Raw genomic sequence first — 12,500 nt, forward strand, 5'->3', positions numbered from 1 at the left:
CTCTGACCTAGATCATTTTAAGTTAAATGAAGTCTCTATCGTTTAAAAAAGAAAAAAATATGAAACTTCATACACCTTAAAGTTCATAGGACGAAAAGAGATTTTTTGAGGACCTTATACTCATTATGCCTAGCATTGAATGTACTGGTATTCACCTTATCAATATCTCAAATCAATGGTGGGGTCTCTTTGGTACCTAAAAGGGGCACCAAAATCGGACCGAACCATTTGTCAGGCTATTGTTCCCTTAAAGTTCTGGAGTAAGACATCGATTTCTCAATAAGATCAATTTCTTTTATTGTATGATGGACTCCCCTGAAAAACATTGGCGCACGTGTAAACGAGGTGCTCTACCAACTGAGCTATAGCCCTTAGTGCTTGTGATACATATTTTATCATGTATATAATTTCTTGTCAAGATCAATATTCTATGATCCAAGATCATAAATTTTTGAATGGTATTGCTTATTAAGCAATATTTTATTTATAATCCATCCATGGGGATGGGTTTTATTTCGTTCTCTTTGGGATCATAACTAACCTACTTAACTCAGTGGTTAGAGTATTGCTTTCATACGGCGGGAGTCATTGGTTCAAATCCAATAGTAGGTAGGACTTATTAGATACCGAAGTAAATGGTATCTAATAAGTTTTTTGACCCACCCTCCCTAAATATTGATTTTGTATTTCATTTTTTAATTCCGTTGTATCAAAATTGGATTCTGCTTGATTGGATTCACTCGACAAAATCCAATCTAAATAGGGTTTAGAAACATAACATATTTTGATTATTCGAACGAAGCAAATAGTTATGAAATCATATTGACAGCCTCTACCATTGTCCTAGCCCGGCGGAGAGCTAGATTTGCCTCAATTATTTGTCTCTTTCCTTCAGCTTTTCTAAAATTAGCTTCTGCTAGTTCACGAGTTTGTTTAGCTTCTTCTGGATCAATATCACTACTCCTTTTTGCATCATTTACTAAAACAGTGATCTGGTTATTGCCTATTCTAGCAAAACCACCCATCAGAACCATCGTTACCCATTGGTCCTTAACGCGTATTCTCAAAATCCCTATATCTACAGCTGTAGCAATCCGGGCATGATTTTTTAATATGCCAATTTGACCACTAGTCGTACATAAAATGATTTCTTTCACTTTTGAATCCCAAACAATCCGATTAGGGGTCAGTACACAAAGATTTAAGGTCATTTCTTCAACTTGCTCTCCATTTCTAAGTTCATAGCCTTCGTGGTAACTTCATCGATATTACCTACCAAATAAAAGGCTTGTTCAGGAAGACCATCTAATTCTCCGGAAAGGATCGATTGAAACCCTCTAATGGTTTCTGCTAAATCAACATATTTACCTGAAGAACCGGTAAATACTTCTGCTACAAAAAAGGGTTGGGATAAGAAACGCTCAATTTTTCGCGCTCTTGCTACAGTTAAACGATCCTCTTCGGATAATTCGTCCAACCCAAGGATAGCTATAATGTCCTGAAGTTCTTTATAACGTTGTAAAGTTTGCTTAACTCTTTGCGCAGTTTCATAATGTTCCTCACCAACGATCCGAGGTTGAAGCATGGTTGAAGTTGAATCTAAAGGATCTACTGCTGGATAGATACCCTTGGCAGCTAATCCTCTTGAGAGTACGGTAGTAGCATCTAAATGTGCAAATGTCGTAGCAGGAGCAGGATCCGTCAAATCGTCTGCAGGTACATAAACTGCTTGAATAGAAGTTATGGACCCTTCTTTCGTAGAAGTAATTCTTTCTTGTAAAGAACCCATTTCAGTACTCAGAGTAGGTTGATAACCGACAGCGGAAGGCATTCTACCCAATAAGGCCGATACTTCAGATCCTGCTTGTACGAAACGGAAGATATTGTCGATAAATAGAAGTACGTCTTGTTCATTAACATCTCGGAAATATTCCGCCATCGTTAGGGCAGTTAAACCAACTCTCATACGAGCTCCCGGCGGTTCATTCATCTGGCCATAAACTAGGGCAACTTTTGATTCTGCAATATTTTCTTGATTAATCACTCCAGATTCTTTCATTTCCATGTAAAGATCATTTCCTTCACGAGTACGTTCGCCCACTCCGCCAAATACGGATACGCCCCCGTGGGCTTTGGCAATATTGTTAATCAATTCCATAATGAGTACCGTTTTACCAACCCCAGCTCCCCCAAACAGTCCGATTTTTCCCCCACGGCGATAAGGGGCTAAAAGATCTACTACTTTAATTCCTGTTTCAAAAATAGATAATTTTGTATCTAACTGTATAAAGGCAGGCGCAGATCGATGAATAGGAAATGTTGTACGAGTATCTACAGGACCTAAATTATCAACAGGCTCTCCAAGCACATTGAAAATTCGCCCCAGAGTTGCTCCACCGACCGGAACACTTAGAGGAGCTCCTGTATCAATCACTTCCATTCCTCTCATCAAACCATCTGTAGCACTCATAGCTACAGCTCTAACTCGATTATTTCCTAATAATTGCTGTACCTCACAAGTCACATTAATTGGTTGACCAACAGTATCTCGACCTTTAACTACCAGAGCGTTATAAATATTAGGCATCTTACCCGGCGGAAAGGCTACATCTAGTACCGGACCTATGATTTGGACGATACGCCCCAGTTTTTTTTTTTCAAGCGTGGAAACCCCAGAGCCAGAAGTAGTAGGATTAATTATCATAAGAATAATAAATATGTCGAAATCTTTTTTGTGAAAATTATCGAATTCAAAATAAGTGTCCGATAGCACGCCGATCAGTTAATTTAATAAGAAATGGGATTTAGCACTCGATTTCGTTGGTGCTATCCAATCGAATACAATTCAATTGTTTACTTATTTAAAGGAGTGAATTTACAAGCTCAATCAAGCTTTTTTGAAAATCTCAAGGGTATGGTATGAATAAGGATCTTGAGAAAATTTTTCATTTGTATATCATTATAGACAATCCCATCTATATTATATAAAATAGTCTATGGAATTCGAACCTGAACTCTATTTACATTACGATTCATTATTTCTATCTTATTGTATTGGCTCTTCTTATTTTATTGTTTATTTCAGCAGCCTATTCTTTTCGTTTGTTTATACAGTTTTCATTTCATAGACGAATTCCGCCTATTTTCACATCTAGGATTTACATATACAACATATATCACTGTCAAGAGAGAATTTATTATTAGTTAGGTTAAGTATTTCGATTAAAAAAAAAGGGGGGGGGGTTGCGCTATAGATATGAAAGAGTATACAATAATGATGTGTTTGGTAAATCAAAAACCATGGTCTAATAATCAAACATTCTGATTAGTTGATAATATTAGCATTAGTTGGGAAGTTTGTGAAAGATTCCTGTGAAAAGTTTCATTAACGCCTAATTCATTCTTGTCGAGTAGACCTTGTTGTTGTCAGAATTCTTAATTCATGAGTTGTAGGGAGGTATTTATGTCACCACAAACAGAAACTAAAGCAAGTGTTGGATTCAAAGCGGGTGTTAAAGAGTACAAATTGACTTATTATACTCCTGAATACGAAACCAAAGATACTGATATCTTGGCAGCATTCCGAGTAACTCCTCAACCCGGAGTTCCGCCTGAAGAAGCAGGGGCGGCGGTAGCTGCCGAATCTTCTACTGGTACATGGACAACTGTGTGGACCGATGGGCTTACCAGCCTTGATCGTTACAAAGGGCGATGCTACCACATCGAGCCCGTTCCTGGAGAAACAGATCAATATATCTGTTATGTAGCTTACCCTTTAGACCTTTTTGAAGAAGGTTCTGTTACTAACATGTTTACTTCCATTGTAGGCAATGTATTTGGATTCAAAGCCCTTCGTGCTCTACGTCTGGAAGATCTGCGAATCCCTACTGCTTATGTTAAAACTTTCCAAGGCCCGCCTCATGGGATCCAAGTTGAAAGAGATAAATTGAACAAGTATGGTCGTCCCCTGTTGGGATGTACTATTAAACCAAAACTGGGCTTATCCGCTAAAAACTACGGTAGAGCGGTTTATGAATGTCTTCGCGGCGGACTTGATTTTACCAAAGATGACGAGAACGTGAATTCCCAGCCATTTATGCGTTGGAGAGATCGTTTCTTATTTTGTGCCGAAGCCCTTTATAAAGCACAGGCTGAAACAGGTGAAATTAAAGGGCATTACTTGAATGCTACTGCGGGTACATGCGAAGAAATGATGAAAAGGGCTATATTTGCTAGAGAATTGGGAGTTCCTATCGTAATGCATGACTACTTAACAGGAGGATTCACTGCAAATACAAGCTTGGCTCATTATTGCCGAGATAATGGCCTACTTCTTCACATTCACCGTGCAATGCATGCAGTTATTGATAGACAGAAGAATCATGGTATACACTTCCGTGTATTAGCTAAAGCGTTACGTATGTCTGGTGGAGATCACATTCACTCTGGTACCGTAGTAGGTAAACTTGAAGGAGAAAGAGACATCACTTTGGGCTTTGTTGATTTACTGCGTGATGATTTTATTGCAAAAGATCGAAGTCGCGGTATTTATTTCACTCAAGATTGGGTTTCTCTACCGGGTGTTATTCCCGTAGCTTCAGGTGGTATTCACGTTTGGCATATGCCTGCTCTGACCGAGATCTTTGGGGATGATTCTGTACTACAGTTCGGTGGAGGAACTTTAGGACACCCTTGGGGTAATGCGCCAGGTGCCGTAGCTAACCGAGTAGCTGTAGAAGCATGTGTACAAGCTCGTAATGAAGGACGTGATCTTGCTGCTGAGGGTAATGCAATTATCCGTGAGGCTTGCAAATGGAGTCCTGAACTAGCTGCCGCTTGTGAGGTATGGAAAGAGATCAAATTTGAATTTCAAGCGGTGGATACTTTGGATGAGCCAAAAAGCTAACAAACAGGTAATTACTCTCCGTTCTCTTAATTGAATTGCAATTAAACTCGGCCCAATCTTTACTAAAAGGATTGAGCCGAATACAAAGATTCTATTGCATATATGTTGGATAAATACATATATCTCTAGATATACAAGATTTGAAATACAAAAAGACTCAATTCTATTGTTGTCTTGTATCCACAATTAAACCTAAGGATCCTTATCCTTAGGATTGGTATATTCTTTATATATCCTGTAGTTTCCCTGAATCAAGCGAAGTATCACAAATCTTTCGACCCACCCCATATATTGTCCTCTTCGTTTCGTGTTAGAATAGAACCTTAATTTTTTACTTGTTATTAGTTTTTTATTAGACGAGATTTTACGAATGTTTCGAGGAGAGAGAGAACAAATAGTTCTTTTTTTGTTCGATACGAAGACATAGGAAAAACCCCTCTTTACCATTATTATTTATAATATTTAGAATCCATCATATCATATTCATATTATAGTGAAGTTTTACCACCGGATTCCCACAAAACAAAAAAGAATCCTTTTTCACACGCCAGTGATTGAATTTCTATATTTAGTTAGTCTGATAGGAAATAAATAAAACTAAAGAATTGTGGCTCGAATGACTATTCATCTATTGTATTTTTATGCAAACAAATAGGGGGCAAGAAAACTCTATGGAAAGATGGTGGTTTAATTCGATGGTGTTTAAAAAGGAGTTAGAGCGTAGGTATGGGATAAAGAATTCAATGGACAATCTTGGTCCTGTTGAAAATACTAGTGAAAGTGAAGATCCGAATAGAAAAGGTAGGGCTAAAAACATTCATAGTTGCATAGGTCGTGACAATTCTAGTTACAATAATGTGGATCGTTTATTCGGCTTCAAAGACATTTGGAATTTTCTCTCTGATGATACTTTTTTAGTTAGGGATAGTAATGGAGATGCTTATTCTATCTATTTTGATATTGAAAATAATATTTTTGAGATTGACAATGACCATTCTTTTATGAGTGAACTAGAGAGTTCTTTTTATCATTATCGCAATTCTAATTGTATGAATAATGGATCTACGAGTGAAGATTCCTTATCCAATCGTTACATGTATGATACTCAATTTAGTTGGAATAATCACATTAATAGTTGCATTAACAGTTATCTTCAGTCTCAAATCTATATTGATACGTCCATTGTAAGTGATAGTAGTGACAGTTACATTTCTAGGTTCATTTTTGATAAACGTAGAACTAGTAGTGAAAGCGGGAGGTCCAGTCTACGAACCCGCGTGAAGAGTAGCGATTTAACTCTAAGAGAAGGGTCTAATGATCTCGATGCAACTCAAAAATACAGTCATTTGTGGGTTCAATGCGAAAATTGTTATGGATTAAATTATAAGAAATTTTTGAAATCAAAAATGAATATTTGTGAACAATGTGGATATCATTTGAAAATGAGTAGTTCAGAAAGAATCGAACTTTCGATCGATCCCGGTACTTGGGATCCTATGGATGAAGACATGGTCTCTCTGGATCCCATTGGATTTCATTCGGAGGAGGAGCCTTATAAAGATCGTATTGATTCTTATCAAAGAAAGACAGGATTAACTGAGGCTGTTCAAACAGGTGTAGGTCAACTAAATGGTATTCTCGTAGCAATTGGGGTTATGGATTTTCAGTTTATGGGGGGTAGTATGGGATCCGTGGTGGGGGAGAAAATCACTCGTTTGATTGAGTACGCTACCAATAGACTTATACCTCTTATTATAGTATGCGCTTCGGGGGGGGCGCGCATGCAAGAAGGAAGTTTGAGCTTGATGCAAATGGCTAAAATATCATCTGCCTTATATGATTATCAATCCAATAAAAAGTTATTTTATGTATCAATCCTTACATCTCCTACTACTGGTGGGGTAACAGCTAGTTTTGGTATGTTAGGAGATATCATTATTGCCGAACCCAATTCCTACATTGCATTTGCGGGTAAAAGAGTAATTGAACAAACATTGAATAAAACAGTACCTGAAGGTTCACAATCGGCTGAATATTTATTCCAGAAAGGTTTATTCGACCTAATCGTACCCCGTAATACTTTAAAAAGTGTTCTGAGTGAGTTATTTAAGCTCCACACCTTTTTTCCGTTGAATTAAAATTCAATCAAGTAGAACGTATTAAGTTCAATTATTTTAGTTGTAGCAAACAAGTAGTTAGCTTGTCGGAATTAAAGTAAATAAGAACGAAATTTTCTTTGGTTGGTGACCTAAGATCTAATTGTAGAAAGAAGCAAAAGTTGCGGATAACTCTTTTTTTTTTACCTAGATTTCCGATTACTAATTAAGAAGTCTTTATCAAGAAGATAAAAGTGTGAGTTCTTCTTTTCGTGACATTAGAAAAATAAAACGAATTTCGCCTTACGTAGATAATCAAATATAGAAAAGATAGATATATAGTTTTTTATCTTTCTGCATCGCCCGAAAATATTATTTTCACTAAAAATCCTGGTTGTGTCGCATTCTAGCAAATCTTTCGATAATTTGTAAGAAACCTTTTCATATTAGAAGACAAGAACAAAAGACAAACAAATTAAGAAAAAAATATTATTAATATAATAAAGTTGATTATCATAGGTATCTTTCGTGTAGAAAGATGAATAAGTCCGTGGACTTAGTCTATATACTCACTTAGATATATAGATATTTATTACTTCTATAAGAATTATTAAATTCAATTTAATAATAAAGACCAATTCATAATAATTACAATTTTGAATTATAATTATTGTAAGATATGATATAAAAAAAATAATAACAGGTGCAAATAGTAAATTGAGGTACCCCATTTTATGACAACTTTCACTTTTCCCTCTGTTTTTGTGCCTTTAGTGGGCCTAGTATTTCCGGCAATTGCAATGGCTTCTTTATTTCTTTATGTTCAAAAAAACAAGATTGTTTAGATCTGAGGGGATCCCACCTCATCCATTTTTTTTTTGAACTTCTACTTGCTAGCATAACACAGATATTTATTTCTTTCGGGAAATGGAAATATGGTATGACATGTGATTTCTAAAGGAAAAAGCTATTATGCCTGCAGAAAATGATCTATGGGTAAATAAATTCCAGCTAGTTTCAAATAGAGCAGGATTGTTGGATACCTAAAGTTGGTGGATCTATCTGTAATATGTATATTGGGATTTAAGGAAGGGTATGTTATTAGTTTAGATCTAACCAATTTGATAAATTACTCCTAAGGGTTCACATCAACTAGCACTAGTTTGATGTGAACTAGTGCTAGTTTGATGAGAGTTCCTTCGGAAATAAAAAAAAGTAAAGTCAAAATAATTTGGGGTGTTCTCTCAATTCCAATAAAATGAAATCGGATGAAGTATGAGTTGGCGATCAGAACATATATGGATAGAACTTATAACGGGGTCTCGAAAACTAAGTAATTTTTGCTGGGCCCTTATCGTTTTTTTAGGTTCATTAGGATTCTTATTGGTTGGAACTTCCAGTTATCTTGGTAGAAATTTGATATCTTTTGTTCCGGCTCAGCAAATTGTTTTTTTTCCACAAGGGCTCGTGATGTCTTTCTACGGGATCGCTGGTTTCTTTATTAGTTCCTATTTGTGGTGCACAATTTCCTGGAATGTAGGTAGTGGTTATGATCGATTCGATAGAAAGGAGGGAATAGTGTGTATTTTTCGTTGGGGATTTCCTGGAAAAAATCGTCGCATATTCCTCCGATTCCGTATAAAAGATATTCAGTCCATTAGAATAGAAGTTAAAGAGGGTATTTATGCTCGTCGTATCCTTTATATAGACATCAGAGGTCGGGGGGCTATTCCATTGACCCGTACTGATGAGAATTTGACTTCACGAAAAATTGAACAAAAAGCCGCTGAATTGGCCTATTTTTTGCGCGTACCAATTGAAGTCTTTTGAGAAAAGGAAATGGGCTGAAGAATGAATGCTTTCTCAGCAGGAGGGAAAAAAATTATTCTTTTTCAATATTTGTTGGAATTGATACTTTAGATGCAGATAAATCCTATCGTGTAAATTATTTCTGTCAATCGACCTTTAATTTATCCTTTCTTTTGTGTTCCATTACTAATACTAACCAATAATGGGTTTTCTTAATGATGATAACAGGTCCATTTCTGTCTTGTTTTACCACTCATTTTTTTTATCATCACAATATCCTTCTCTCAATTATTCTATTCTTGAATATGGGTAATCATTGGAATTTTTTCAAAATATTCTATATTTTTATAGAAAAGGAATTCTTTCGTCTCAAAATATCAATAATATTCATTTCTTAAAGTGTCTCCTTTCGATGAATGACCGAAAGGAGACACTTTAAGAAATTTGAGGAATTGAGAGATCTGGAAACAATATTTTTGATTATTTCTTGATTCGAATTCGAAGCGGAGTCGTAGTCTATTTTTGTATTCGTTCTAGATTCACACAAAATCACAAATAAAATAGATTCATAGGTTTGATACCTTGTCTAGAACTCATGGGTAAAAGAAATATTCGATCACATAGAGTCGACGAATGAAGTGGGTTAATTAATAATTCACAGACGAAAAATGGCAAAAAAGAAAGCATTCATTCCTCTTTTGTATCTTGCATCTATAGTGTTTTTGTCCTGTTGGATTTCTCTCTCATCATTTACTAAAAGTATAGAATCTTGGGTTACTAATTGGTCGAATACTGATCAATCCGAAATCTTCTTGAATGATATTCAAGAAAAAAGTATTTTAGAAAAGTTCATACAATTAGAGGAAATCCTCTTCTTGGACGAACTGATCAAGGAATACTCGGAAATACATCTACAAAAGCTTCCTATAGGAATCCACAAAGAAACGATCCAATTAATCAAGATACACGATGAGGATCGTATCCATATGATTTTGCACTTCTCGACAAATATAATCTGTTTTGCTATTCTAAGCGGTTATTCTATTTTAGGTAATGAAGAACTTGTTATTCTTAACTCTTGGGCTCAGGAATTCCTATATAACGTAAGCGATACAGTAAAAGCTTTTTTGATTCTTTTATTAACGGATTTATGTATCGGATTTCATTCACCCCACGGTTGGGAACTAATGATTGGTTCTGTCTACAAGGATTTTGGATTTGTTCATAATGATCAAATCATATCTGGTCTTGTTTCCACTTTTCCAGTTATTCTCGATACTATTTTAAAATATTGGATTTTCCGTTATTTAAATCGTGTATCTCCGTCACTTGTAGTTATTTATCATTCAATGAATGATTAATAAATGATCCACCGATATTAATCTAATCAAATTTAGAATGTTTCTTAATGTGTAGTTCTACATAAGCATTAAAGACTTTCTACCCGGGGGATTTTCATCCTATAGCATTCCAGTAAAATAATTCCAGTAAATAGCAGAATCGTGGATAGGGAACTATATGAGCGACCTACCCAATTTATTGTAGAAATTTTCGGATCAATGATTAGACCATGCAAACTAGAAATACTTTTTCTCGGATAAAGGAGCAGATTACTCGATCTATTTCCGTATCGCTCATGATATATATCATGACTCGAACATCCATTTCAAGTGCATATCCCATTTTTGCGCAGCAGGGTTATGAAAATCCACGAGAAGCGACTGGGCGTATTGTATGTGCCAATTGCCATTTAGCTAATAAGCCCGTGGATATTGAGGTTCCACAGGCAGTACTTCCTGATACTGTATTTGAAGCAGTTGTTCGAATTCCTTATGATAAGCAAGTGAAACAAGTTCTTGCTAATGGTAAAAAAGGGGGTTTGAATGTAGGAGCTGTTCTTATTTTACCGGAGGGGTTTGAATTAGCTCCTTCCGATCGTATTTCTCCCAAGATGAAAGAAAAGATGGGCAATTTGTCTTTTCAGAGTTACCGCCCTAATCAAAAAAATATTCTTGTGATAGGGCCTGTCCCTGGTCAGAAATATAGCGAAATTACATTTCCTATTCTTTCCCCCGACCCCGCTACTAAGAAGGATGTTCACTTCTTAAAATATCCTATGTACGTAGGGGGAAATAGGGGAAGGGGTCAGATTTATCCCGACGGAAGCAAGAGTAACAATACAGTTTATAATGCTACAGGGGCGGGTATAGTAAGTAAAATCATACGAAAAGAAAAGGGGGGGTACGAAATAACCATAACAGATCCGTCAGATGGAGGTCAAGTGGTTGATATTATCCCTCCTGGACCAGAACTTCTTGTTTCAGAAGGTGAATCCATCAGATTTGATCAACCATTAACGAGTAATCCTAATGTGGGTGGATTTGGTCAGGGAGATGCAGAAATAGTACTTCAAGATCCATTACGTGTCCAAGGTCTTTTATTCTTCTTGGCATCTGTTATTTTGGCACAAATCTTTTTGGTTCTTAAAAAGAAACAGTTCGAGAAGGTTCAATTGGCCGAAATGAATTTCTAGACTCGCCTATTTATCGACATCAAGTTCGTAAAAAGAAACAAATTATTGTTGTCAATTATGTATCATAAAAAAAAGTGAAATTATGAAAAACCTTTTATTTACTTGTTTATACTATTTTTCTACGAGCTTCGGGGAATCCCTTGTACCGCATTCCTAGTCATATCATATATAGGTAGATCTTTTTTGAAGAAGACTTTTTTATTTGACTTTACCACCGCTTTCTTTTTTTTTTAGCCAAATTGAATTCGTACGACTATATGCCGGATTTCAATTATCAATCTTATTCTATTTCAAATAGAATAAGATTGGGATAGATAGTCGCATAAGTAAGCGCAGAACTTTAAATGCGGGCAACAAATAATTCTGGGAGGGATTATGTGTCTTCCTATTCTTCGACACAAGAATAGGGGTGGAGAAAGTTCCCCTTCTTGTGTCGAAAGAGTAATGATTTTAGATCCTGTTCGTCAAAAATTCCTAGTCTTGGTGTCGATTTTCAGATGTATCAGAACTTTTTTTTTATTTATTACGTACAATAAAAATCAAGTAGTGGACAAACAAAAAAAGAGGGAATCTCCTTTTTTTTGATTAAATAGAAGTTATTCAATGAACTTCTAAAAAATTGAAGTCTTTCTGAGATAAGAAAATAAAATATAAATTAGAAATAAAGTTAAGAGTATAGAAAAGTATTTGTACGATATCTAATCTACAGAAATATAGATAATCCGAAAATTGAGTAATTCCTCCCTTCTTATAACTAGTAAAGTACCCATAGATACTATCAACGAACAGGTGAATCAATTCATTTTTCAAAAGGATCATCAATCAGAAAAAATGGAATGGAGTTTTTTGGAACAGTAGAAAACTAAATCAACTTTGTCATTTAGACGAAAAAAAAGACTCTGATTTTTAAGAACCCAACGGGCCCTTTTCCCTCGAATCAGACAAACAAAGAAGGGAATCCCGTCGGGTTCTTACGTCTACAACTCAATTCATCCGATTACTACAGGGATGAACCTAATCCGGAATATGAACCATAAAAGAAAATACCTATTAAACCAATCACAAGAATACCAGTTACAGTACCTATTATCCAAAGAGGAATCCTTCCAGTAGTATCGGCCATTTACTCCACTTCCCTCCAATTTCATCAAGTGGT

General features: G+C 35.8%; 9 protein-coding genes and 2 non-coding genes across 11 annotated transcripts in view; 7 read left to right on the forward strand and 4 right to left on the reverse strand. All coding sequences in view use genetic code 11, as the record gives it.

Annotated features, from left to right (window-relative positions):
* Window positions 1-372, reverse strand: part of trnV-UAC — a 657-nt gene extending 285 nt beyond the window's left edge. The window contains exon 1 of the tRNA in view: window positions 335-372. This is a non-coding gene — a tRNA (tRNA-Val). The remainder of the gene's footprint in view (window positions 1-334) is intronic.
* Window positions 373-539: 167 nt separating this feature from the next.
* trnM-CAU lies at window positions 540-612 on the forward strand. The gene has a single exon. It is a non-coding gene; the product is annotated as a tRNA-Met (tRNA).
* A 197-nt stretch (window positions 613-809) lies between these two features.
* On the reverse strand, window positions 810-1,211 carry atpE (CF1 subunit epsilon). Its single transcript has one exon. It carries the CDS (start codon window positions 1,209-1,211, stop codon window positions 810-812), a length of 402 nt encoding a protein of 133 aa, YP_010446860.1.
* Window positions 1,208-2,704, reverse strand: atpB (CF1 subunit beta). Its single transcript has one exon. The coding sequence runs from the start codon at window positions 2,702-2,704 to the stop codon at window positions 1,208-1,210; it is 1,497 nt and encodes a 498-aa protein (YP_010446861.1).
* A 759-nt stretch (window positions 2,705-3,463) lies between these two features.
* rbcL (ribulose-1,5-bisphosphate carboxylase/oxygenase large subunit) lies at window positions 3,464-4,906 on the forward strand. Its single transcript has one exon. The coding sequence runs from the start codon at window positions 3,464-3,466 to the stop codon at window positions 4,904-4,906; it is 1,443 nt and encodes a 480-aa protein (YP_010446862.1).
* A 641-nt stretch (window positions 4,907-5,547) lies between these two features.
* accD (acetyl-CoA carboxylase subunit beta) lies at window positions 5,548-7,044 on the forward strand. The gene has a single exon. It carries the CDS (start codon window positions 5,548-5,550, stop codon window positions 7,042-7,044), a length of 1,497 nt encoding a protein of 498 aa, YP_010446863.1.
* Window positions 7,045-7,736: 692 nt separating this feature from the next.
* On the forward strand, window positions 7,737-7,847 carry psaI (photosystem I subunit I). Its single transcript has one exon. The coding sequence runs from the start codon at window positions 7,737-7,739 to the stop codon at window positions 7,845-7,847; it is 111 nt and encodes a 36-aa protein (YP_010446864.1).
* Window positions 7,848-8,277: 430 nt separating this feature from the next.
* ycf4 (photosystem I assembly factor II) lies at window positions 8,278-8,832 on the forward strand. The gene has a single exon. It carries the CDS (start codon window positions 8,278-8,280, stop codon window positions 8,830-8,832), a length of 555 nt encoding a protein of 184 aa, YP_010446865.1.
* Window positions 8,833-9,479: 647 nt separating this feature from the next.
* On the forward strand, window positions 9,480-10,172 carry cemA (envelope membrane carbon uptake protein). The gene has a single exon. It carries the CDS (start codon window positions 9,480-9,482, stop codon window positions 10,170-10,172), a length of 693 nt encoding a protein of 230 aa, YP_010446866.1.
* Window positions 10,173-10,381: 209 nt separating this feature from the next.
* On the forward strand, window positions 10,382-11,344 carry petA (cytochrome f). The gene has a single exon. The coding sequence runs from the start codon at window positions 10,382-10,384 to the stop codon at window positions 11,342-11,344; it is 963 nt and encodes a 320-aa protein (YP_010446867.1).
* A 1,000-nt stretch (window positions 11,345-12,344) lies between these two features.
* psbJ (photosystem II subunit J) lies at window positions 12,345-12,467 on the reverse strand. Its single transcript has one exon. The coding sequence runs from the start codon at window positions 12,465-12,467 to the stop codon at window positions 12,345-12,347; it is 123 nt and encodes a 40-aa protein (YP_010446868.1).
* Between the last annotated feature and the right edge of the window lie 33 nt (window positions 12,468-12,500).

This window comes from Henckelia pumila, chloroplast (assembly GCF_033568475.1).
Source record: "Henckelia pumila chloroplast, complete genome".
Classification (NCBI taxonomy): domain Eukaryota; kingdom Viridiplantae; phylum Streptophyta; class Magnoliopsida; order Lamiales; family Gesneriaceae; genus Henckelia; species Henckelia pumila.